Source organism: Mauremys reevesii, linkage group 10, assembly GCF_016161935.1.
Source record: "Mauremys reevesii isolate NIE-2019 linkage group 10, ASM1616193v1, whole genome shotgun sequence".
Taxonomy (NCBI): Eukaryota; Metazoa; Chordata; order Testudines; family Geoemydidae; genus Mauremys; species Mauremys reevesii.
Window position 1 is genome coordinate 46,847,918 of NC_052632.1, and position 24,618 is coordinate 46,872,535.

Here is a 24,618-nt window from a genome sequence, read left to right on the forward strand (position 1 = left end):
CCTTCCCTAGTACCCCCCCATCCAATCCAGTACAACCCATCATAACCTTCCCCAGCACCCCCATCCAACCCCGGTACTCCCGGTCATAGCTGTCGAAGAAAAACTTAGTTCTCGCTTTTTGTTTGGGTGCAGCAAAATCAAATACTTTATTATTTTCTCCAGTAATTACCATGGAGGGAGAGAGTGCCAGTAATTATTTATTGGCTTCCACATAGCTTTCCCGAGTACATCCCCCACCCATCCAACCCCGGTAACCCGGTCGTAATGTTCCCCAGTACAGCCCCCCCATCCAACCCTGGTACCCCCGTCATAACCTTCCCCAGTACACCCCACCCCATTGAACCCCAGTATCCCCTATCATAACTTTCTTCAGTACTGCCCGTCATAACCTTCCCCAGTATCTCCCCATTCAACTCCAGTACCCCCCACATCCAACTCTGGTACTCCCCCATCTAACCCTGGTACCCACCATCATAGCTTTCTCCAGTACCCCCCGTCCAACCACGGTACCCTCCATCGTCATTACCTTCCCCAGTACACCCCCCCATTCAATACCGGTACCCGCTTTCATAATCTTTTCCAGTACCCTACATCCAACCTCAGTACCCCTGCATAACTTTCCCCAGTACCCCCATCCAACCCCACTAGCCCCCATAACCTTCCCCAGTACCCCCCATCCAACCCCGCTAGCCCCCATAACCTTCTCCAGTACCCCATCCAACCCCATACCACCCATCATAACCTTCTCCAGTACCCCCATCCAACCCCGCTAGCCCCATAACCTTCCCCCGGACCCCCGATCCAACCCCGCTAGCCCCATAACCTTCCCCAGTACCCCCATCCAACCCCGCTAGCCCCATAACCTTCCCCAGTACCCCCATCCAACCCCGCTAGGCCCCATAACCTTCCCCAGTACCCCCATCCAACCCCACTAGCCCCAAAACCTTCCCCAGTACCCCATCCAACCCCACTAGCCCCATAACCTTCCCCAGTACCCGCATCCAACCCCGCTAGCCCCCATAAGCTTCCCCAGTACCCCCATCCAACCCCGCTAGCCCCCATAACCTTCTCCAGTACCCCATCCAACCCCATACCACCCATCATAACCTTCCCAGTACCCCCATCCAACCCCCGCTAGCCCCCATAAGCTTCCCCAGTACCCCCATCCAACCCCCGCTAGCCCCCATAAGCTTCCCCAGTACCCCCATCCAAACCCGTTAGCCCCCATAAAGTTCCCCAGTAACCCCCATCCAACCCCCCTACCCCCCATCAAAACCCTCCCCAGTACGTCCCATTCAAGCCCGGTACTGCCGAGAGTTATGTTCCGAACCTCTAAGTCTGTGGTACCTCCTTTGGTGGATTTCGAGGTGGGGGAACTGGGTGTAGTGTTTGGGAAGAGGGGGAGGGTTAACGGCTGCCTAGGTCCCAGCTGCGGAACTAATGTTGCTAGGGACGTGTTTTCCACACGGACCACCTTTTAGTATGCGTCTGTGTTCACGAGCGGAACACCACCTCGTGTTCATTGCCGGAGAGGCGTGCGCGCCGAGACGGTAGTATGCGCGGTGCATTGTGGGACGTATACGGGTAGTTCCTGATGAGTTTTGCGTAGGGACGCCTGATTTAAAGGGGCCGCGCCCTCGAGCCTAACCTCTCCCCTGCCCGCCGGGGGGGGGGGAAACGGGTCGTGGGAGGGCACCTGGGGGAAGGGCATACATGAGTACAGGTGCCTGAGGGAGATGTAATAGTGGGGGTTTTGCCGTCCTGTGCGTGCCGCGGTGTAAATACAAATACAGCATGCTGAATATGTGCCAGGTCTGATTAGCTGGTTAATGAATAAATCTCCTTCCGATCCTGGTTTTTTACAGCTATGGATCCTGATGACATAGGAGAGCTGGCAATGGAACTTCAAGGGAAGACTGTTGGTGGCTGGGGCCTTGTGCAGCTTGCAGCAGGCACAGGTTTTGTTGCCTATGTTGTGTGGGCCAGAGTTCTCATGCCTGGCTTCCGCAGAGTGCCTTTAAAGTTACAGGTAGATCATTCGCCAGGGCTTTTTAATGGGGATTTGTTCTGGTTTAAGAGAAGAGTATATATAAGTATGGGGGTGGGGGAGAAATGAATATTACCAAGCTTTTTATATAACAGGATTTTATTCCCCCAATGTGGTTTATAAAGGCACCCTGGAAGGTGCATGGAATGTTTCTTTACTATGGCGTTTCTGTTCTGTCACGTACGCACTGGTTATAAGGTCACTCGTGAACTCTGGCCTGCTGGCACAAGGATATCTGAGGCATTTGCTATGGGAAATAAAACCACATGAGAATTATTTTGTCACATTTTTTGTTCTTAGCAACCTTGCCAATGTCTCTTGTTTTAAGCTATTTAATTCCAAATGCTCCCACACCACTTTACAAACTCAGCACCTGAAACATAGCTGACATGATTAATATTTGTAAAACTGTTTTGTTTGCAAGTGAAAAGATCTCTAGGTTTCATTTTTAGTACTCCAGCTGTGTTTTGGTGAGACCTAGTTAGTATCCAACCTTCTGCTTGGGTAAGTGGGTGCAGTTTCATTTAAGTCATTTCCACCAGTTGTGGATCTGGCTCTATTTCCAGTTGCGCTTAGCATAGTGGCTGAGGTTGGTTGGCTCTTCTAGGTCTCTGTTCCATTTGCTTTCTTCAGCTGGGAGTCTCCTAACTGTTTAGTGCTGTTTCCTTCTATTCAGATAGACCTAGTGTGTAGGTGACTAAAGTGGCTACCCTTGACTTCACTTTATGGCCCTGATCTTGCAGTCAAATCCATACAGGCAAACTCTTTTGCCCATATGGAAATCTAGTGAAGTGAGTTGAGCTCTGGGCTATAATACGCGTTTGCCTGTACAAATCCATTTGCAGAATTGGGCCTTGTTTGTAATGGATGTGCAGCCTGCACAAGTGTGAAACTACGTGTCCCAAAACACCATGATTTGTAGGATGCTTTACTGTATCCTGCAATACTCTGACACTACTGGAACACCAAAAAGGTAACTTGTGTTTGACTGGGTCTTATATTTCTCATTTCTCTAAACTAGGTGCCATATGTACCATCAAGTGCCAAGCAAGTTGAGAATGTGATGTCACTGCTGAAAGGACGCTCTGGGAAGATGGTGGATTTAGGATCAGGAGATGGCAGAATTGTAAGAGAAAAAAGTCCTTATGTCTGATATTAACAGCTGATGGTTTGCATTTTGAAGAGTTAATAGTGTTAAAGGTAGATCTCCCACTCCAAGAGCATCCACCTCCTGCTTCCTGGTATGTCAGTGTATAGCTAGAGAAACTTAGTTGGAGTTGTGGTGGGCTTACACCAGTGTAACTCCTTAGACTGAAAGCTTTTTCAAGGCAATTGCTCTTAGCCATTCCCTGCAAAGACTCCTGGGACTGGAGTAGCTGTGAGTTGCTCCATAAGGAGCATTGCCTATGTCCCTTTCCTAGACTTGGACTCCTTAACGAATTTGGGATGGAGCAGTTGAGAACCCCCACAGAGCTGTTACTCCAGCACATCTTCTTAGAATGACTCCTGCCAGGGAAGGAAGGGAGTGGAGCAACTATAGTATCCTCACAACCACTGGAAGGGAATCACCTTAGCTTATCAGAAAAAAGTTCTGATAAGACTGGTACTTACAACCATTCTCAAACCCTGTCTTGTCCCTTCCTCCTTTCCTCATTCTTAGTCTGAGCCTGCAAGGTGCTGACTGCCTGTTGGGAGGTCCTAAGTATGCTGAACTTAGAGGAGTTGAAAACAGCCCTTCCCAAAATCACACCCTCAGTTTCTCTCTATTCCACTGCCTCCCTGATTTCTCTCGAAGGACATACCATGTTACATGTTGAGCATTGCCAGCTACCTTCTACACTGGCATCTAGTCATTAATCATCTCCTTACCTTCCTACCCTATTCCCTACAAGAGCTGCTTAGAGAATGCAGTGCAGGTAAAGACAGTACTCTTATCCCATTCCCCACAGTGACTGCTGCTGGGAATGGAGTAGCTGGAAGCTGTCTGATCTACAGCCACTGATCCAGAGATTATTTCAGGAACAAACATGGAGGTTTATTTTGGTTTCAATTCCTCTCTCCAGGTATTAGAAGCATATAAACAAGGCTTCAGACCAGCTGTTGGCTACGAACTCAACCCCTGGCTGTTGAGACTCTCCAACTATCGCGCCTGGAGGGCTGGGTGTTACGGGAAGGTTTTCTACCAACGGCAAGATCTATGGAAGGTAACTTCTTGTGATGGAGTCAGGACTCTGGATTTCTCAGCCTGACTGACTACATTATCTCTAAGATCAAAGGACCTACCTCTGCTAAACACAGACATCAGGGCTTTAGCCACACTGAGCAAAAGGTCAGCATTCTCCTCCAAACCTACTTATTAGAGGCACTGTTTCCCCCCCCCCCCTTTTTTTCCGCCACTGGAACTGTTCCTTATGGATCAGATATAATTTGATCATCCAACCCTTTGTGTGCTAGAAACTTTCCTCAGTTCCTACATCAGCAGCACTGTGGCAAAAGGGAGAAGAAAGCCATATTGGCCCCCTCTGTCCAATAATATTGAATTACTGTTAACTCACCTCTGTAGGTTCCTCAGGTGTGTTTAGCTGGGATCATCCATGTTTTCCTTCTCCTGGCCTTTAACGCACACAGCTGAAAATGATGTTGAAAACACTGATGTCTGGAGCCTTGGGAAGCTCTACAAGAGGGACAATGAAAGAGCCCCCTACCTTGCACAAATGTCCTTTCTCAGTGCAGCAGGAGGGCAAGCTTGAAGATGTTCCTCTCATATTGACTGTATACCTGGGACTCTAAACATGCATCAAGCCTCCTAAAGATCTATTAGCAAAAGCTGAACCTCTCCACACATCTAAAACTAGGCTGGAGAAAACACTGCCAGGGATGGACTAGATCAGTGATTCTCAACCCACAGGCTGCTTGTGGCCCAATCAGCACACAGCTGCGGCCCACGTGACATCTTCAGGGCCATAGAGGTAGTATATATATTGTGTGGATGCAGCTCACATAACATACGGAGAGCCACATATGCCTCCCACAATGGAAAATAGGTTGAGAACCACTGGACTCTATGAACTAAGTCAATCCCATCTCTACATTTTGAGATCCTAAGATTTTATTTAATCTGTTATCAGAGACACACCTGCATCCAGTCTAGTAACTGGGTTTTTGCAGCACAACAGCACAACTCCCCCTCCCAAAAATCTCACTTGCTCAGTATTATTGACCTCTTTGGGGTTTAGAATAACTTCCTGTATGTCAACAAGTGAAGTTTGACCCTTATACACAGATTTAAGACTCCACTGAGATCCTCTTTCCCCAGCACCCATTGCACTGTCCCTTCAGCCTGTTATTTCTCTCCATGACTGACTTTATCCTCTTAAAGGTAAACCTGTCTGACTGCAACAACGTCTCTGTGTTCCTAGCTCCCAGTGTGGTAAGTCCAAGCACTCTCTAGAGACTGGTACAGGAGGTTAAGGGTGAAGGGCTGTTTGCCAATTTCCTACTTTGTTGGGCAAATCAATGAGAAGGGAGGATACGCGAGGAAAGGGATCATCCTGAATGTAGGCAAAAAACCCTTAAGAAAATGGCAGTAGAACTATATATGTTTCACATAACTAACCAAATGCTAGTGCATCTGCCTTAACAAGGCTGCTGTGGACACCTCCTAATAGCCCCACCATAGTCAGTGGGAGTTTTCCTTGAGCGGGGATAGTCCAAATGTTGGATCTACTGAGAAACTGCCCATGTGTGCTGAGTGTACACTCTTACTGTATCCCCAGCCAGCACTGTGAGATGCTGAGCACCAGCACGCCCAGTGACTGCGGAGGTAGATGAATGCAGTCAGCACTGTGTAGCTGTAGTGATGGATACAGCAGGGTTTGCATTTTGTGATTCAAAATTCCTAAACATGTTGGGGTGCTGAACACCGGTGCCTTCTGCTTGTTTCAATGGGTGTAGCAAGTGCTCAGTGCATCTGCAGATCTGGCCTCAGTTCAGAGATAAAAAGAGGGTTAGCATAAGCCCTGCTTATTGTGATAGACTGACAATACTTAGAAGTTGTGCAACAGGGGCCTACTGAACTCCATCCCAGGTAGTGCTGAAATAAGTTTCTATGAAGCTATTATTTATTGCCCTGTAGATATTAGCACCAAAGAATACAGTACAGACCCGTTTACGCGTGAATCCGCTTAACGCACGGTAGCGCCATGCCTCCCAGTGCTACCTATTTAACATGTGAGACTTGTTAACACGCGGTACAGAAACTTGCTGTGTAGTGCTACAGATTTGCTCACTACCTCACCGACATAGAAATCGACAGGAAGTGCGGAGCAGAAACGTGTTGTATGTCTTTACCACCAAGGGGAGGAGGCGGGGAGGGGCTGCAACATTAAAGCGCTGCCGTGGCAGGACTTTAAGGATGGTCCTTTGCTGCGGCAGTGCTTTAAGGATCCTCAAAACACTGCCGTGGCAAAGGACCATCCTTAAACGCTTTAACGTTGCTGCCCCTTCCCTCCTCCCCAGCCAATGTGGGAGGCAAAAAGGGCAGGGATGCACTTTAAGGACAGTCCCTTTCTGTGGCAGCGCTGTGCTGCCGATGGGGAGAGGGGAAGCGCTGCAGCACTTTAAGGTCCCTGCCCCTTTTGCCCCCCCCTCGGCTGCCGATGTGAAGCTGGAGGCAAAGGGAGCAGCTGCCCTGGGGCTGGCAATTTAAAAGGGCCTGGGGCTCCAGACGCCGCCCTTTAAATCACCATGGGAACCCTAGGTGGCACGGACCAGGCGGCCTGGAAGCCCTGCTCCTTCCACCTGCAACCCTGCCCCTTCCAGGGGCCAGAGCCGCCCCAAACCAGTAAGTGTCCTGAGTTTCTTTCACCTCTGTGAAGTAATAAACATTATTATTAGATTACACATTTGAATTTATATTCCTGCAAAGCACCATTAACAGATAGGCCTGCAGTATTTGGGACGGGTGTGTGTGTGTGTGGATATTTCAGCATGGCCCTCTTAACCCGTGGTCTGTTAACACATGGTCGTGATGGCTTGACTCCTGACATCCGTGCGTAAATGGGTCTGTACTGTAGATCTTGCTGGCATTGGGGTCCTTGGCTTGGTTTGGGTGTTTACTTATCTCCATGGAGCCAGCCCTCTTACGGTTTACTGTTGAGATCAAATTAATTTTTGAACATAAAGCCAAGCTCAATTAATGTGTCCTGGATTGTAAGTTCTCCAGGGCAGGGGCTTCATCTATAAATGCGTTTGTACCGTGCTCACCATAATGGGGTATGGATCCTGACTGGGGCCACTGGATGCTACTTCAATATCAATAATCAAAATGACAACTCTGCTAACCAGTGGCAAACCTGCAAAAAGTCTCTAGAACACATAACTTTTTCCCGTCCTTGTGATACCAGTGACTGAGAGTAACAGCTTCCCCTTCCTCCTCCCCATTAGCTACCTCTCCTAGAAACAAAGCTGCTTGCAGAACTGCCGGACGAGGCCTGGGTGGTGGCTGGACGCTTCCCCTTTCCCACCTGGATGCCAACTACCAGTGTTGGAGAGGGTATAAACAGAAGCTGGGCCTATGACATCAAGACTGTACGGCAAACAGGGCAGAACAAACCTGAGGGATGCCCAGAATGAGTCAAGAGCTCAGCTACAGCTGGGGTTTATAGCTTGGACAATAGCGTTGGAGCCTCTGCCGATGTGTGCGCTTTTTTAGCCCCTCAGAACTGCTCTGGAGGGCAAATGCTGCCATAGTGTGACAGCTCAGCTGAATAGCGCAGCAAGCATGGGGGAGGAGGGGGTTGCGATGAGCAGGGAGGGGTGATGATTTGTCAGACTTTACCCCACATGCTCTGGCTTCCCTAGAACCAGAATCCTGGATAGCCTTTGAACTGGGGAATTAGGCTGGAAATCCCCAAAGAACTGTCACAAGACTGAAGAGCTGAATCTTTGATTCTTGTTTAAAATAACTCATTTCTCTTAATTTATTTGCAATTAATTTTCTAACAATAAAAGGGCTGCAGGACTCAGTTCATCCTTCTGGCAGGGCTGGGGTGGTGCCCGCCCCTCACTGTAGACAGAGCCATTCTGGACTGTGTTCAGAATTCCCTGGGAGGAAGGCTCAGTAATGCAGCTTCTCCAGGTCTCTTTTTTTTCTCCCTGAAAATCAATTCCCTGTAGGTCCTCCTCACAATCACCACCCAGCAGGTCCTTCTCCATGGAACAATTCACCATGAGTGCAGAGCTGAAAAGTCTCCTCAGTGCCCTGTGCATAAGAGCAGCTGAGCTCAAATCCTAACCTGAACCCTACCTCTACTCCTCTCCAGCTCAGACAGGGGCAAAGTGGTGGGAGTTAGCACCGGTGAAGCACAGCACTTTGCAGCTGTTACAATGCTAAAGGCAACTGTCTAGCAGAAGGTGAAGGGAACCTGTTAATTCAGGTGCATAGTAAGCTGAGTCCACCAGCTCCGCAGTAGACTAAAGTTTTGGTGATGGTTTGACTCACTGTGGTGCTGCACCACCCTGAGGTACCAGCAATGGTGCTCTGCAGCTACTGAGCATTTCTGCAATGAAAGGGAAATCTTTATCTTGTTTTGTGAGGCTTCCCTCCCTCCAGCAGGCCATAAAGGGGGAACAAAGCACTGAATTTTGATCTGATTTTAGTAAATTTATTTACCTCTGTAGGGTCAAATGTATACTGCTGATTGACTTCTCAGCAAGTCCTAGTCCTCTAGTAAGAGGGCCCCAGTATGAAGAGCACTTGCTGGAGTGGATTATCTCTTGGTGTGACAGACCACTGAATATTACAGCCAGGCAGCCACTCAGTTTTACATCCTTGTCTTTCCTATGATGAACTAATGACTGCTGCTTGTCAGGGCCATGGCAAAAGCTACAGTTCATGACTGGTGGTCCTTTTGGATCTTTGCATTAAGTGAGGATCAGAAGCCCCAGCACTGAATGCTCTGGGTGCCTCGCTCCCTACAAGTTTCCTTAACCTCAGGATCTCCTGCTTGTACCTGAAAGAAACATAGGTTACAAAGAAAAGCAATGTCAACCTTGCATCAGTTGTGGTCATAAGAACCCTGCTGAGGACTGAGATTGTAAAGCCAAGTTGAGACTGAAGCCAAGTTCCCAAACACTATCCAGCCAGGGGGAAAACTACAGCTAAGGGTAATGCTAGATTTGTCCCAACCCTGAACTGATACCTAGGAACTCAGCCAAGGGATTCCATCAGCAACAAGCCTGGGAGTTACATCAGGCATGATTTTGGTCCTCTGTTTTTAAGAGCAATTAGTTGCAGTTGTACAAACTCAGTGTAATAGCGCCTCCTGGTGGTGGTAGCACTAGTAGCTTTTCTCCCTTGCTGTGGCTGTGATGAATCAGTGGTTGACAGCTGACATGTTAAAGGAGTTGCAAAGTGGAAAGGCTTTGAATTCTAGACAGTCATCCCCACTCACCCCCTCCTTAGCCTCCTACACAGTTTTCATCATCCCTAGGGTAGGTTGTAGCCCAGAGGAAGGAAATATTATGTCCTTGGAAAGGACAGATGCAAACTCCCTTGATCATGCTGAGCTACTGATACAGCCAGCTGCTCTCACGGCTGGATTCACTTTCAAAAACATTAGCTGGGCTGCACTGTTGGAAGGCAGCAGTTATAACAGTATTCACCAGCCCTGGAAGTAAGTCTTGTGCATGGGGCAAGGGACAGATGAAGGGATCCCCATCTCACCTGGCAAGATGCTTATCTACATATTCCTGCAGCTCCAGCACCTGCTCTTCTGCCACAATTGCCTGAGTCAGCAGCTGGCTTCTCTCCTTCTCCAGATCCTCCTGGGGGCAGAAATAACAAGGAGAGAACAAGAAGTGATAAGGGAGTGCTTTGGGGGAAGCACTGGACTGGTGCTGACTCTCTCCCCTCTGAAGTCATCAAATCAGAGGCTACTGAATTTCTCATGCACTCTGACAGGTTTCAGAGTAGCAGCCGAGTTAGTCTGTATCTGCAAAAAGAACAGGAGTACTTGTGGCACCTTAGAGACTAACACATTTATTTTATTTATGCTCAAATAAATGTGTTAGTCTCTAAGGTGCCACAAGTACTCCTGTTCTCATGCACTCATCCTCCAGCCCTGAGATTTCTGGGAATCAAGCTAAATAAGATGCCCAATTAACTGAAAATCAGAACAACATTCAGACACATGAGCTTCCCAAAGAGCCAAACCACAGGTGCTCAGTGCCCTGACAACAATGACATCCTGCCATTGCAGCCAGCTTGAAGACACTGTCAGGAGCATTGTAGATGGGCTGGGAGGGGAGGTGCTGTTTAATACCAAAGCCTCTGGTTACACAACTAGCAGGAAAGTGCTAAATCCAGTCCTAAGACACCCCCAGTTATCCCCAGACAACTGCCTCACAACCTACTCTCTCCACTAGGGTAGTGTGGGGATTGGTAGTGTGGCTTCCAGATGTACAGCAATGGAATGTATACAACCTCCATCCCCTTCCCTGGCAAGAGTTTTTAAAGAGATCTTCCCTTTATAATACTAATCTCTGGTTCTTATCTAGTGCTTTTCATCAGTAGATCTCAAAGTATTTTACAAAAGAGCATCATTATCCCCATTTTACAGCTGGGAAAACTGAGGCACAGAGTGACGCTATGACTTCCCTGGGGTCACCCAGCAGGCCAGTGGCCAACCCGGCATATCTCCTGAGGTTTTAGTCCAGTGCTCTATCTACTAAGCTACACTGCTTCCCTCCTTTAGTCCTTGTCTAAATGAAATGTAGAAAAAAAAATAACCCAACCATGTGACCACAGAGTGTTATGTGATTTCTCCTAACTTGTATGGACAGAAGAAATGATAGGAAAGCATGTTTTTCTTCAGTGTCTATATCTAATCCAGACTAGGAAATTGAAGCCCTGCTGCAAATGCTTTCAGCAGTTGTCCCCCTAACCCAGCATTGAAAGTGACTAAAGTCCTAGAGTACTGCAGGCAACAGTGTTTCAGAAACTGTGCTTGGGGTGTCTACGACAGCCTTTCCTCCTGAACATTTCCCTTCTTTGTATTCACCAGTGGTAGCACTAAAGGGAGTGCTAGTGTTTTTAACTGCCATGCCAACCAACCCTGCTCAGGGCAAATCTAGACAACATGGTAAAACTGCCACTGGCCACAACCAGCTTGTCCGCTGCCAGTAGTGTTATCACCCAGTGGAGCTGCACTGCTGCTGGTGCACAGATAGGAAATGTTATGGATGAGCTAGCTCCAGCAGGTAGCAGCATGTTAGACAAGAAAAGCATCTGTCCTTGGAATGAACAAGTAATGGTAACGGTGGCTGTTATAAACATACAGTTAAGGGTAGCATAAAATTCCTCCTTTACCTGTAAAGGGTTAAGAAGCTTAAATAATTTGGTTGGCACCTGACCAAAAGTACCAATGAGGGAAAAGATACTTTTAAATTGTGGGGGAAGGTTTTTGTTTTGTGTTTCTTTGTGTTTTGGAGGGCGGGGGGGGGGGGGGTTAGTGAGGAATTAGGGCAGGGAAAATACATTTTTAAAGCCATACCTGAACTAAGGATTTAAGATTACAAATTGTAAGTAATAGGAAGGAAATGTGTAAATTATGTTTTGTTTTAGCTTATGAATTGTTTTTATGCTAAGAGGAAGGTTTATTTTTGTTTTTTTGTAACTTTAAAGTTTTGCCTAGAGGGGAATTTTGTGTGTTTTGAATTATTACCCTGTAAAATTACTTTTTATTTTGATTTTACAGAGGTGCTTTTTTTACTTTTTTTATAATGAAGTTTTGTTTTTTTTAAGAATTTGATTGGTTTTTAGTGTTCTAAAAACCCAGGGGTTTGCTTTGTGCTTACCTTGTTAACCTATTTGCTTGGTATATTATTTTTAAGCCTTTCCAGGAAAAGGGGTGAAGGGATATTTTGGGGAAACAGGAACTTCAAGTGGTTCTTTTCCTAAATTTTTGTTTAACTTACTTGGTGGTGGCAGCAGTACCCATTCAAGGACAAGGAAGGATTTGTGGCTTGGAAAAGTTTTTAACCTAAGCTGGTGAAATATAAGCTTAGGAGGCCTTTTATGCGGGTCCCCACATTTATACCCCAGTGTTTAGAGTGGGGAGGGAATGGACAACTAGTGGTTGCTCTTTGCCTACAGGGTTGTACCACATGCCAGTTTAGGGTTTTCACCATTTGAACTTGTGTATGGCCGTGAGGTGAAGGGGCCATTACAGTTGGTGAAGCAGCAATGGGAGGGGTATACGCCTTCTCCAGGAACTAACATTCTGGACTTCATAAACAACCTACAAAACACCCTCCGACCCTCTTTAGCCCTTGCTAGAGAAAACCTAAAAGATGCTCAGGAAGAGAAAAAAGCCTGGTATAATAAACATGCCAGAGAACGTTCCTTCAAAGTAGGTGTAAGGGTTCCCCTGTCGGGCGAGGGGTCGCTCTTCGCCCTCTGAGCGCCTGGGGACCAGGCCGCCTCACTACACATGAGTAGTACAGTCTATGAATCTACAAAGCCCAAGCCCTGGCTCAGGGCAGGGCACAAACACAGGCACAGGGCTCAGACCCTCAGGCAGGGCTGAGCAGCAGTTCAAGTCTAAAGGCCTCCTCGGGCCAGGGAGAGGGGGACATCTGTCACCCCTGGAAGGGTGGCAGGGTGGGACGCAGGCCCTCCCACTCCACTGCGTCCCAGCCCGGGGCCCTAACAGCAGCAGAAACTCACTGCTGTCAGTGGGGATCCTGGCCACAACACACTGACATCGGTTCTGGCAGTGCTGCAGCCAGACTGGGGTCAGCTGCCCCCGGGCTACTTCCACCTTCCCCCTCCTCAAGTACCTGAGTCATCATGGTTTCGGCAGAGGGTTCAACCACCATCGGCTCCTCAGGGTAAGTGTGCTCGGGTGGGCTCAGCGGATCCTCGGGGTTGGCGGCCACCGTCAGGCTCGGCTCCTCCTCTGGGTAGCGGGAGCGGGGCAGGCTCGGCCAGTCCTCCTCCGGGTAGCAGGAGCAGGGCAGGCTCGGCCGCTGCCTTCTGCGGCCTCCCCAGCGGAAGCTTGGTCGTGGATGTCCGGCCTTGCTGATGGCTGGGGCCTTACCGAGCCCGGAGGGCCCGCCTTTGTACTTCCGGGCCGGTTCTTGTCCCTTTGTGGGGCAGGCCCAGAGCCCAGTAGCTCCGCCCAGTCCAGCCTCTGGCTGGGCTCCTCGTCCTCCGGGGCACCTGGGGACCAGGCCGCCTCACTACACCCCCCCCCCCCCAATGCAAGTCTGGCTCCCGTGCGGCGGGGCCAGACCCGTCCATGCCTCCCACTCGGGAAAGAAAGTCCGCATTCGCATGGTCTTTCCCGGCCCTGTGGTGGACCGTAAAGGTGTAAGGCTGTAGTGCTAGGTACCACCTCTGCAGCCTCGTGTTATGGTCTTTCATTCGGGCCAACCATTGGAGCGCGGCATGGTCCGTAACAAGCGTGAAAGGGACTCCGAGGAGATAATACCTTAAGGCATCGCACGCCCATTTTACAGTGAGGGCCTCTTTCTCCACCACCGCGTAGTTCTTCTCCCTGGGGAACAGCTTCCTGCTGATATATATGACCGGGTGTTCTTCCTCATCAACCTCTTGAGAGAGGACCGCGCCGAGTCCCACCTCCGAGGCGTCTGTCTGAAGGATGAAGGCCCGGTCAAAATCAGAGCTGTAGAGGACGGGTTCGCGGCAGAGGCTTGCCTTGAGGGTCTGGAATGCCGCGTCGCACTCTCGGCTCCACCGTATCTGTCGTGGACTGTCCTTGGCCAGCAATCCAGTCAAGGGGGCCGCGATGGCCGCGAACTGAGGGATGAACCACCGATAATAGCCGGTCAGCCCCAGGAACTGGCGAACCTGGCACTTCGTGGCTGGTGGGGGGCAGGTTGCAATAGCCTGAACCTTCCCTATGAGGGGTTTTACTAGTCCATTCCCGATGGTATACCCCAGGTAGGTCGTTTCTTGCCAACCAATACGACACTTCTTCGAGTTGGCGGTCAACCCGGCATCCCGCAGGGACCTCAGGACTGCGGCCACCCGCTCGAGGTGGTCCTCCCATTGGTGGCTATAAATGACCACATCGTCCAGGTATGCGGCGGCGTAGTCCTGATGGGGGAGGAGGAGGCGGTCCATCAGCCGCTGAAACGTAGCCGGGGCCCCATGGAGGCCGAAGGGCATCCGGGTGAATTGATACAGGCCCGTAGGGATGGCGAAAGCGGTCTTCTCTCTGGAGCCCGGCTCGAGGGGAATGTGCCAATACCCCTTGCTCAGATCAAGAGTAGTGATGTACCGGGCCTCTCCCAACCGGCCGAGCAACTCATCTACTTGGGGCATCGGGTAGGCGTCGAACTTCGAGATGGCGTTGACGCATCTGAAGTCGATGCAAAACCGTCGAGTGCCATCCGGCTTGGGTACTAGGACTACTGGCCTGCGCCATTCGCTCTGTGCCAGTTCGATGACCCCCAAATCCAGCATGGCCCATACCTCTTCTTTGACGACTTGCCGCACATGGTAGGGCAAAGGCCCAGTGATGAGCTGCTAAAATCTTAACAACCGGTTCCCTATAAAAAGTTCTGATTTAAGGGATGTGCCACGGTATGTATTTTTTGTACCAATAGGGTTACCATACGTCCGTATTTTCCCGGGAGGAATTTTTAAAATTTACCACCCAGACAGCGATTTAAGAACCTAAAAGCCTGACATCTCTGGGAAAATACAGATGTATGTTAACCCTACCTAAAGTTCTTTTTTAAAAAGATGGGCCTGAACTAGAAATGAGCTCCATTTCACATGTGTGGGTCCCCGCCACTCCGTTGGGGTGTGCTAGGGTGACCAGATGTCCCAATTTTATAGGGACAGTCTCAATTTTTGGGTCTTTTTCTTATATCGGCTCCTATAACCCCTCACCCCGTCCCGATTTTTCACACTTGCTGTCTGGTCACCCTAGGGTGTGCACATGTGTGGGTCCCAGCTGCTCCCTGCCCCCCCTCATTGAAGCAGGTGTGCAGGGTTAGTGCCCTGAGAACTGCAGGGCACCAGTGGACATGGGGCTGGCTGCAGACAGGGGCGTGGGGCAGGGCTAGCTGGAGGCAGGGAGTGTGACACGGGCTGGCTGCAACAGGAGCTGGCTGTGGGCAGGTGGTGCAGACAGGCTGTGGCGGGGAAAAGGGCTGTGGCAGGGGTCGGGGGGTGGCAGGAGCTGGCTGCGGATGGGCTGCGGGCAGGGGGCGGAGGGGTGGCAAGGGCTGGCTGCAGGCAGGGACTGTGGCAGGGGGTAAGGGGGGTGGCAGGGGCTGTGGCAGGGGGCAGGGGATGGGGCAGGAGGGATGGCACGGGCTGGCTGCGGGCAGAGGGTGCAGGCAGGGGTAGCTCTGGGTGGGGAGGGAGGAGGGGTGGCTGTGGCCAGGACGGAGGGCAGGGGGGTGGCAAGGGCTGGCTGCGGGCGGGGAGGGTGGCAGGGGCTGGCCGGGGGCCGGGGCTGTGGTGGGGTGGCAGGGGCTGTGGCAGGACGGATGGCAGGGGCTGGCTCTGGCCAGGGGGTGCAGGCAGGGGCTGGCTGTGGGCGGGGGCAGAGGCTGTGGGCGGGGAGGGTGGCAGGGGCAGCTGTGGGCGGGGAGACACACACAGGGAAAATGGCTGGGAGCAGGAGGGGGCTGCGGGCAGGGGCTGCGGGCGGGGGGGCAGGGGTGCAATGGGGGGTGGCTGCAGGCAGGGGGTGCAATGGGGGGTGGCTGCGGGCCGGGAGTGCAGACAGGGGGCTGGGTGACGGGCTGGCTGCGGGCAGGGGTGCAATGGGGTGGCAGGGCGGGGTGCAGACAGGGGCTGGGGCAGGCAGGGGTGCAATGGGGGTGGCAGGGCGGGGTGCAGACAGGGGCTGGGGGCAGGCAGGGGTGCAATGGGGGTGGCAGGGCAGGGGGCAGGGTGACAGAGGCTGGCTGCGGCGGGGGGACGCAGGCAGGTAGAGCGGGGGAGGGGTGCAGACACTCACACTGGGGGAGCAGCAGGACGCAGCCGGGGACCCACCAGGCAGCAGCAGGAGCCCCAGGGCCAGAGGTCTGAGGAGTAGCAGCAGCAACAGGGCCAGGAGGCAGCTCACATGCCTCCTGCAGCGCAGCATGGCGGCCAGGAGGAGGAATTACACCCTTTCCAGCCAGAGCCCATCAAAGCTTCCCTCGCAGGGAAGCCAGTTAACAAGCAGTTCTAAAACCGCTTCTAAATTTAATAACCGGTTCGTGCGAACCGGCTCCAGCTCACCCCTGCAAAGGCCTGGTCACCCCTCGGACCACCACCCCCAGCTCCGTCTGAATGGTGTGCTGGACGAGGGTGGTGCACCCCGGGTGTGTTGTGAAGGTGCGGGGGAACGCCAGTAGGAGAGACCGGGTCTGTTTGAGTTGTTCCGTCGTCAGTGTCGGTCCAAGCTGGGGGCCTTCAGGGTCCACCGGATCTGTTACCTAGGGCCCCAGCTCAGGGTCTGGCGGGTAGGGGTTAATCAACAGCCCCTCTCGCTCTCGCCACGGTTTTAGAAGGTTCACATGGTAGCGTTGTTTCTTTTTGCGCCGGTCGGGCTGGTAGATCTCATACGTGACAGGCCCGACCTGCCGGATCACCTCGTAAGGTCCTTACCACTGGGCCAGAATCTTTGATTCGCTAGACGGGAGGAGGAGTACAACCCGGTCCCCGCGGTTGTAGGTCTGCACCCCGCGGTTGTAGGCCTGAGCCTGAGTCTCCTGGGCGTCTTTCAAGTTCTCGTGGGCCAGGGCCCCAGCCTGTGCCAGGCGCTCCTGAAGTTGCAGGACATATTTCAAGAGGCCCTGGGTGGGGGACGGGGCTTGCTCCCATGTCTCTCGCAATTAGGTCCAAGAGGCCTCGGGGCTGTCGGCAATATAGTAACTCGAACGGGGAGAACTTGGTGGAGGACTGCAGGACCTCCCGGATTGCCAGGAGCAGCAGTGGTAGTAACTGGTCCCAGTGGCGGAGGTCATCTGGGGAAAACTTACGTAACATGCTCTTAAGAGTCCGATTAAATCGTTCGACCAGCCCATCGGTCTGAAGATGGTAAACGGACGTACGCAGCTGCTTGATCCCCAAGACCTCACACACCTGCCGTAATAGCCAAGCGGTAAAGTTGGTGCCCTGGTCCATAAGGATTTCTCGGGGCAAACCGACGCGGGCGAAGATTTTCACGAGCTCACCGGTGATGCTACAGGCCGTGATAGTCCGGAGGGGTACGGCCTTGGGGAACCGGGTAGCGTAGTCCAGCAGGACTAGTATATACTGGAATCCTGCGGCGCTTTTGGGAAGTTAGTTGGGCCCGAGCACTGGGGTACGGCCGAACATCCCTGTGGATGCACTGCAGTCTGATCATCCACAAGTGGGGGTCGGCCCGGGGCCCCAAGCTGTGGCGGACCAGCATCTGGCCACAGCCGGAATCGATGAGAGCCACCGTTGGGGACCCCTCCAGGACCACGGGCACCGTAATTTTGGCGGCATGGGGACGTTGGGCGCAGGCTTCCCCAGAGCAAACCTGACCGAAGTGGCACTCCATCGTCGGACAGTCCCGGCGTAGGTGCCCATACTCCCCATAGGAGAAACAGGGTCCCAGGTCAGCTCGATCCGGCTGGGGACGTATTCCTGTGCCCCCCCCCCCCCGGGTGGCCTCCCGCGCTATGGGAGGCGGGGTGGGCGCTGGTCGCCTTGCGGCCTCTGTGGGCTCGGGCCCCCGGGCGGAACCTCGGGAGTCAGCCCGGGAAAGGGAGGTCCTCCTCTCGGGGTTGGGGCAACCCACCCCGGAGGTGGTGACTCAGGGTGTTGGACCCACTGACATCTCCACCGCCAGAAAGTTCTCCATCAAGGTGATGGCAGCCACCAGCATCGAGGGTCGATGGCGGAGGACCCAGGCCTTTCCCCGCGGCGGGAGTATATGGAGAAACTGCTCCAACACGATTTGCTCCGTGAGCTCCTCCGGCGTTCGGGTCTCGGGTTGCAGCCACCACTTACACGTCTCCCTTAGTTCCTGGGCCACCATCCGGGGCCGGGCCCCAGTGGGGTAGGTCAGGCTCCTAAACCGCTGGCGGAAGGTCTCCGGGCTCACATCCAGGGCATCCAGAATTGCCGCCTTTACTTGGCGGTAATCTTGGGCGGCCTCCGTAGACAGGCCCCGATAGACCGTCTGGGCGGTCCCCGTAAGGTACGGGGCCAAGAGGGACGCCCACTAGTGTGGGGCCCACCCCGCGACGACGGCTACCTACTCAAATGTTACCAGGAAGGCTTCTGGGTCGTCGCTGGGACTCATCTTGGTCAGCCGGATTGGTGGGTTCGGCCGCGGGGTCCCCTCGGAGCCCCCCGGCTGGGGCTCCGCGGGTCAGGACAGCGCCGCGGCGAACTGTTGGAGGCATTCCCTCTGGAAGTCCTGATGCTGTGTGGCCAGGTCTTGCACCAGCTGGTGCTGCTGAGTTCCTAGCTGTTCAACCAGCTTTTGCTATTGCTGGAGCTGGGCGGCCTGCTGCTCTTGCTGTTGCTGGAGCTGGGCTGCCTGCTGTCGCTCCTGGCTTTCGGTCAGGAAGGCGAAGAGCTGAGACAGATCCATGTCTCGGGGGGGGGGGGGTTTCACTCTCCCCCAGGTCCCCTCTCAGAGGGGTCGAGGGCCCATGCCCACATTTCTGGGCAAGGGTCCCTGGTCAGGTGCCATGTGTAAGGGTTCCCCTGTCAGGCGAGGGGTCGCTCTTTGCCCTCTGAGCGCCTGGGGACCAGGCCGCCTCACTACACATGAGTAGTACAGTCTGAGAGTCTATAAAGCCCAAGCGGTGGCGGTTTGTTGTTGGTGAGGCCCCACCATGCCCCCTCCCCCGGGCTGAGCAGGCCCCGGAGCCAGGCTGGGCCGGGCGGCGCCATGTCCTCCTTCTCGGTGTCGGCCCTGGAGAAGAAGCTCTCAGAGCTGAGCAACTCCCAGCAGAGCGTCCAGACCCTGTCGCTGTGGCTCATCCACCACCGCAAGCACACTGGGCCCATCGTCTCCGTGTAGCACCGAGAGCTCCGCAAAGCAAAATCAAGTAGGAAGCTTACATTTCTATATTTGGCGAACGATGTCATCCAGAACAGTAAAAGGAAGGGTCCTGAATTCACAAGGGAGTTTGAATCTGTTCTTGTGGATGCTTTTTCTCATGTTGCCAGAGAGGCAGATGAAGGCTGCAAAAAGCCCTTGGAGCGATTGCTTAATATCTGGCAAGAAAGGAGCGTGTATGGCAGCGAGTTCATACAACAGCTGAAACTTTCTATGGACACCAGTAGCCCTCCACCAAAAGTTACAGAGGAGAAAAAGTCCTCGAAGCGGACATTTCAGCAGATACAAGAGGAAGAAGATGAGGATTACCCTGGGAGCTACTCGCCTCAGGACTCCAGCACTGGGCCATTACTGACTGAGGACTTGATCAAAGCCTTGCAGGACCTGGAAAATGCAGCATCAGGAGATGCCACAGTGCGGCAAAAAATTGCCTCACTACCACAGGAAGTTCAAGATGTGTCTCTGCTGGAGAAAATTACAGACAAAGAGGCAGCAGAATGTCTTTCAAAAACGGTGGATGAAGCATGTTTGTTACTAGCGGAGTATAATGGGCGGCTGGCAACAGAGTTGGAAGACTGACGCCAGCTGAGTACACCCAGAACCAGAAGGATGTACTGACAGAGAAAGAGAAAAAGTTAGAAGCGTATAAACAGAAGCTTGCACGGGTAACCCAGGTCCACAAGGAGTTGAAATCTCACATCCAGAGCCTTCCAGATCTGTCGCTGCTGCCCAATGTAACAGGCAGCCTGGCACCTTTGCCATCTGCTGGTGATCTGTTTTCAACTGACTAGAACTAATGGTGCCCGCATTTACTACTTCCCCTTAGTACCAGCAGAAGTAAGAAAACTCTCATGTTGACTGGAAATCCAGTCTTCCAATGATCTACCATAGGAATGAACATATAGACCCTACTTTCAACTTACCAGCTGCACATGCGTGCTCTCTGTGTACAGTGTCTCACGTTGAGGGGAAGATGGAGAGTATGTATGTCCATGTTCTGAAAAGAGTGGGTATAGAGCCCATATATATTTTGAAAAGAAACTTTTCTCACCTTTTCTCTACTCAGATTAGTTTCTGTTTGCTCTTAGCACTCCCACAGAAGTCATAAGAATCATGTACATATACCTTGAAAGTTTTTTCAAAGAAATATTGTGTTTTTCTCTCTAAAAGTGTCTGATTATTTCTGAATCTGTTTTGTCTGTGTTAGTTGGGTTTCTGACGTTCAAATCTATAAGCGGTAGAGTGGCTAGCGTGCTTTATGGGGGTGTATGCATGTGTGTACTGTACCATACTGGGATCAGGGGGACATGTCCACAGAGCAACAGTACAGTTAACCTTTTGTTAAATTTATAGTTGCTGTTACTGTTGTAGGAATGACCTCAAGGTGGTTCCTATCTGGTGTGGTGCATATGTATATACATTGAGACTCATGCTATGGGCAATAGAAATGAACAGCTTGTTGTTGTGAATTAGGGATAACTTCATAACTTACACTCAGCTGAGCAATGCAGAAATGGTTACTAGACATGAGTAGAAGTGAATTTTATTCCGACTCCCTTGTATTATATTTATACCACATTTTCCCTCTGTATTATATAAATGTAAATGCTACAGACATTTAACTAGCCAAGAGGTTGGAGTGGTGGAATAAAGCTAGTGATATCTCAGAGAAAAAAAAAAAAAGCCCTGGCTCAGGGCGGGGCACAAACACAGGTACAGGGCTGAGACCCTCAGGCAGGGCTGAGCAGCAGTTCAAGTCTAAAGGCCTCCTCAGGCCAGGGAGAGGGGGACGTCTGCCACCCCTGGAAGGGTGGCGGGGGGGGGGGGGGACGGACGCAGGCCCTCCCACTCCACTGCGTCCCAGCCTGGGGCCCTAGCAGCGGCAGAAACTCGCTGATATCAGTGGGGATCCAGGCCGCAACACACTGACATCGGTTCTGGCAGTGCTGCAGCCAGACTGGGGTCGACTGCCCCTGGGCTACTTCCATCTTCCCCCTCCTCAAGTACCTGAGTTGTCGTGGTTTCGGCAGACGGTTCAACCATCATCGGCTCCTCAGGGTAAGTGTGCTCGAGTGGGCTCAGCGGGTCCTCAGGGTTGGCGGCCACCATCAGGCTCGGCTCCTCCTCCAGGTAGCGGGATCGGGGCAGGCTCGGCCAGTCTTCCTCCGGGTAGCAGGAGTGGGGCAGGCTCGGCCAGTCCTCCTCTGGGTAGCGGGAGCGGGGCAGGCTTGGCCAGTCCTCCTCCGGGTAGCGAGCGAGGGGGAGGCTGGGTCGGTCGCTGCCTTCTGCGGCCTCCCCAGTGGGAGCTCGGTCGTGGACGTCTGGCCTTGCTGACGGCTTGGGCCTTACTGAGCCCGGAGGGCCCGCCTTTGTACTTCCGGGCCGGTGCTTGACCCTTTGTGGGGTGGGCCCAGAGCCCCGTAGCTCCACCCAGTCCGGCCTCCGGCTGGGCTTCTCGGCCTCCGGGGTGCCTGGGGACCAGGCCGCCTCACTACACCCCCAGCCCTGCAAGTCTGGCTCCCGTGCGGCGGGGCCGGACTCGTCCATACCTCCCACCCGGGAAAGAAAGTCCGCCTCACTACAGTAGGGGATGAGGTCGTGGTGTTGAAGGCGCTCTAGCAGTGGCGTAGCCAGGTTCTAACATCAGGGGGAGTGAACACACAAAAAAAGGCGCCACCCGACATACCAAATTAGTAATTACATACTTTTAAATTTATTAAACATATTTATTTGTACTTAAAATAAAAACACAAGAATGATCCAGCCACGGAAGGGTTTGCACAGTTGGCATTTCACAGGAGAACTTTAGATTTAATTTCTAGAATCTAAAGTATATCTAAGTATAATGACAGAATACAGTCGTTTATAATTGTCACAGGTTTAAAAAAAATACTGGCCATTTTTTCCAGTTACTAATTTCATTTTAAAAATCAAATCAGTGAAATGCACTTTATTTATAATAGATAGTAATACTAAAGCCACCAAAAACACATGACAAATACAAGTTTTATGAAAATTGGTGAGCAAAGATCTCATAGTTTTTCAGGGTTGGACAAAGCAGTAATTTCCCTTAAAGTAGCTTTATTCATGGGCTTTTTTAAAAAAAACAAAAGACATCTCTACGACACAGGTTGGCAGTCTAACATTTTTGAAACACTGAGCACTGAAAGGTAGGGTTTTTAACCAATTTAGGCCACGCACCCCCCCACCCCCCCCCACACACACACCCACCCCACCACAAAAAGCCCTCCTCCTGCTTTCCTATCACCACTTCTGTTACTACAGGAATAAAATCTAGACATCCCATAAAATAGCTAGTTCCACATTGTTCTTCAAACCTCAGATCAGAGAAATGCAGCTTTGCATTTGAGATACTATATGACTGTAGTATATTTTGCACTGCCTGCATCTACACTGACATCAGGAGGGAGAGGAAGACAAGACTGTCCCTAGCATATATGATTTTAAAAAAAAGGCGAGACACACCCACCCACTATCAATGCAACAAGAAGGGAGAACAGTAACTGGGGCCAAGAAAGAAGATGCAATGAAACCCTCCTGTACCCACAACTGATATCTGAAGAGCATGTCACTCTGCAGATCAAAGAAAGAAAGAGCAGCCAGTATTCAGACAGATAGGATCCTTATGCCCTATATAGGAGAAGTGCACTTTCTAAGTAAACTGCAGCAGTTTCCCAACAGAGTTTTCTTATGGACTTATTTATTAAGCAAAAATTAAGATTAGGAGTCTGATTTAAATTATGTAAATTTTCAGTTTTAGTTAACTGTGGAACTATTGCAGTTACCGGTACTTTTATTTTACTCCTGCCTTCATAAAAAGCTACAGAGTTATAACAGATAATTACAAAGACTAAAGTACATGCTTTAATATAATTAGAATCAGGCCACCCAAGATGAAAACTACACCATGGAAGAGTCCTACAACCAGGTATTTGAGGGCAATCCCTTTATCAATGGAATCCTCAACCAAAATGTGAGGAAGGAGAAGAGTACACCTAACTTTTGACAATAATTCAAGGTCAGCCAGCCACCAAGACGACCAGCACCATTCATATTCTGGTTTTGGATAAAACACCTGATTTTGCCTACACCATAGAAACCTTCCTCCCTCCAAGCCTACACCCCACTACACCCTTTGGCAATAAAGTAACCATTAAACAAGTTCTGAATCAGTTTTTCTTCCCAATTTAGTTTTAACAAAAAAAGCTGCAATGTAAGTAGCTGTGGGAGATGACAGTACAACTACTATGTATCAGTGGGGGAAAAGTGTGCTAGTAATGTCCTGGATATACTGGTCTGTTAAGCGTTATTGCTTGTAATATGCTAATACAAAGACTGTAATAGAGTATTAATGTCCCAATGTACTGTAGCTTGTTTTAACTTACCATAATACTAGAAGTGGTGCATGTGAAAAGTGTCTTAAGCTGACACTACAGCAGTGATATTCCCAAGCCTGCATGCATAGGGCTGGGGGTGGGGAAGGGGAGTGCATCTAGGTATAAGTAACATCTCTCATACCAAACAGGAACTTTTCCACAGTTCATTGCAATTTGGAAGTGTGATTATTATACCCTGTCTTACAAACACCATTACATATGTACAAGGTCAATAATTCCCCTCCCCATATATACAGAGGGTGGACGAAAGGAAGTATCCCCATGATTTGGGGTATGTTTATACTGGAAAAGGGAGGTGTAATTTCTGGCTTGTGTAGACATACCTGTGCTAGCACTGACCAAGCTAGTGTGCTAAAAATAGAAACGGAGCCACAGTGGTGCAAGGGGCTAGCCATCCTGAGCTGGAGGATTCTGAAGGGCTTGGGGTCTAGCAGAATTGTGACATCAGAGAGCAAGAGCCACAGCCCTTTGGATAAGAAGAGATTGGTGCAGAACCCAAGGCTTTGCCAGACACTCAAGGTGGAAGAGGTCTGTGCAAGGCCCCAGCATGCCCTCCCTCATCAGCAGGTAGAAGCCATACCCTCCCCCCGCACCCCGCCCAACTCTCTGCTCCTCCAAGGAGACCTCCAGTAGGAACAGGGGAGAGCAGACTGTTTCTAAAGGTAACAAATGTAGACAAAAAATAAAGGCCCCAAAGGCTTTTTTAAACATCTTGAGGCAGCAGGGAGGGCCCAACCCTTCCCTCCCGTCCCCGGCACTGCGTGTTGTGGGAGGGGGAGGCAGCTTGAAAACATTTTAAAAGACACCTTCAAAACTAAAGCCAACCTATCAAGAGTCCAGGCTGCAGACAGCACCCAGCACGGTGCAACTCAGTGATGCCCTCGGTGGGGCATCTCTGCAGCAGTCAGAGAAGAGAGCTGAGACTAGAAAAAGCAAGATGCAGAATGACAGAGTACCCAGGACACAGGGTCTGGGGATGGCACCAGTTCCCAACTGGGCGGGGGGCTTAACAAGGTCTGGAGAGTAGCATCTTTCCCAAACTCTCCTAGCCCCCTGGAAAACTGGGCTTACCCTG

At 51.3% G+C, this 24,618-nt stretch overlaps 2 protein-coding genes and 1 pseudogene across 2 annotated transcripts in view; 2 read left to right on the plus strand and 1 right to left on the minus strand.

The window, feature by feature from the left end:
* The first annotated feature begins 1,645 nt into the window (after nt 1–1,645).
* On the plus strand, nt 1,646–10,009 carry ANTKMT (adenine nucleotide translocase lysine methyltransferase). The gene is made up of 6 exons (XM_039490971.1): nt 1,646–1,723; nt 1,866–2,029; nt 3,069–3,173; nt 4,111–4,251; nt 5,427–5,477; nt 7,493–10,009. The coding sequence occupies exons 1-6, from the start codon at nt 1,714–1,716 to the stop codon at nt 7,679–7,681; spliced, it is 660 nt and encodes a 219-aa protein (XP_039346905.1). The 5' UTR covers nt 1,646–1,713; the 3' UTR covers nt 7,682–10,009.
* CCDC78 (coiled-coil domain containing 78) overlaps nt 8,913–24,618 on the minus strand; it is a 68,323-nt gene continuing 52,617 nt past the window's right edge. The window contains exons 16-17 of the mRNA XM_039490972.1: nt 9,774–9,874; nt 8,913–9,060 (exon numbers count right to left, since the gene is read on the minus strand). Of these exons, the coding sequence (XP_039346906.1) occupies nt 8,934–9,060; nt 9,774–9,874 (228 nt within the window). The 3' untranslated portion in view covers nt 8,913–8,933. The remainder of the gene's footprint in view (nt 9,061–9,773; nt 9,875–24,618) is intronic.
* On the plus strand, nt 18,940–20,206 carry LOC120373096 (annotated as a pseudogene).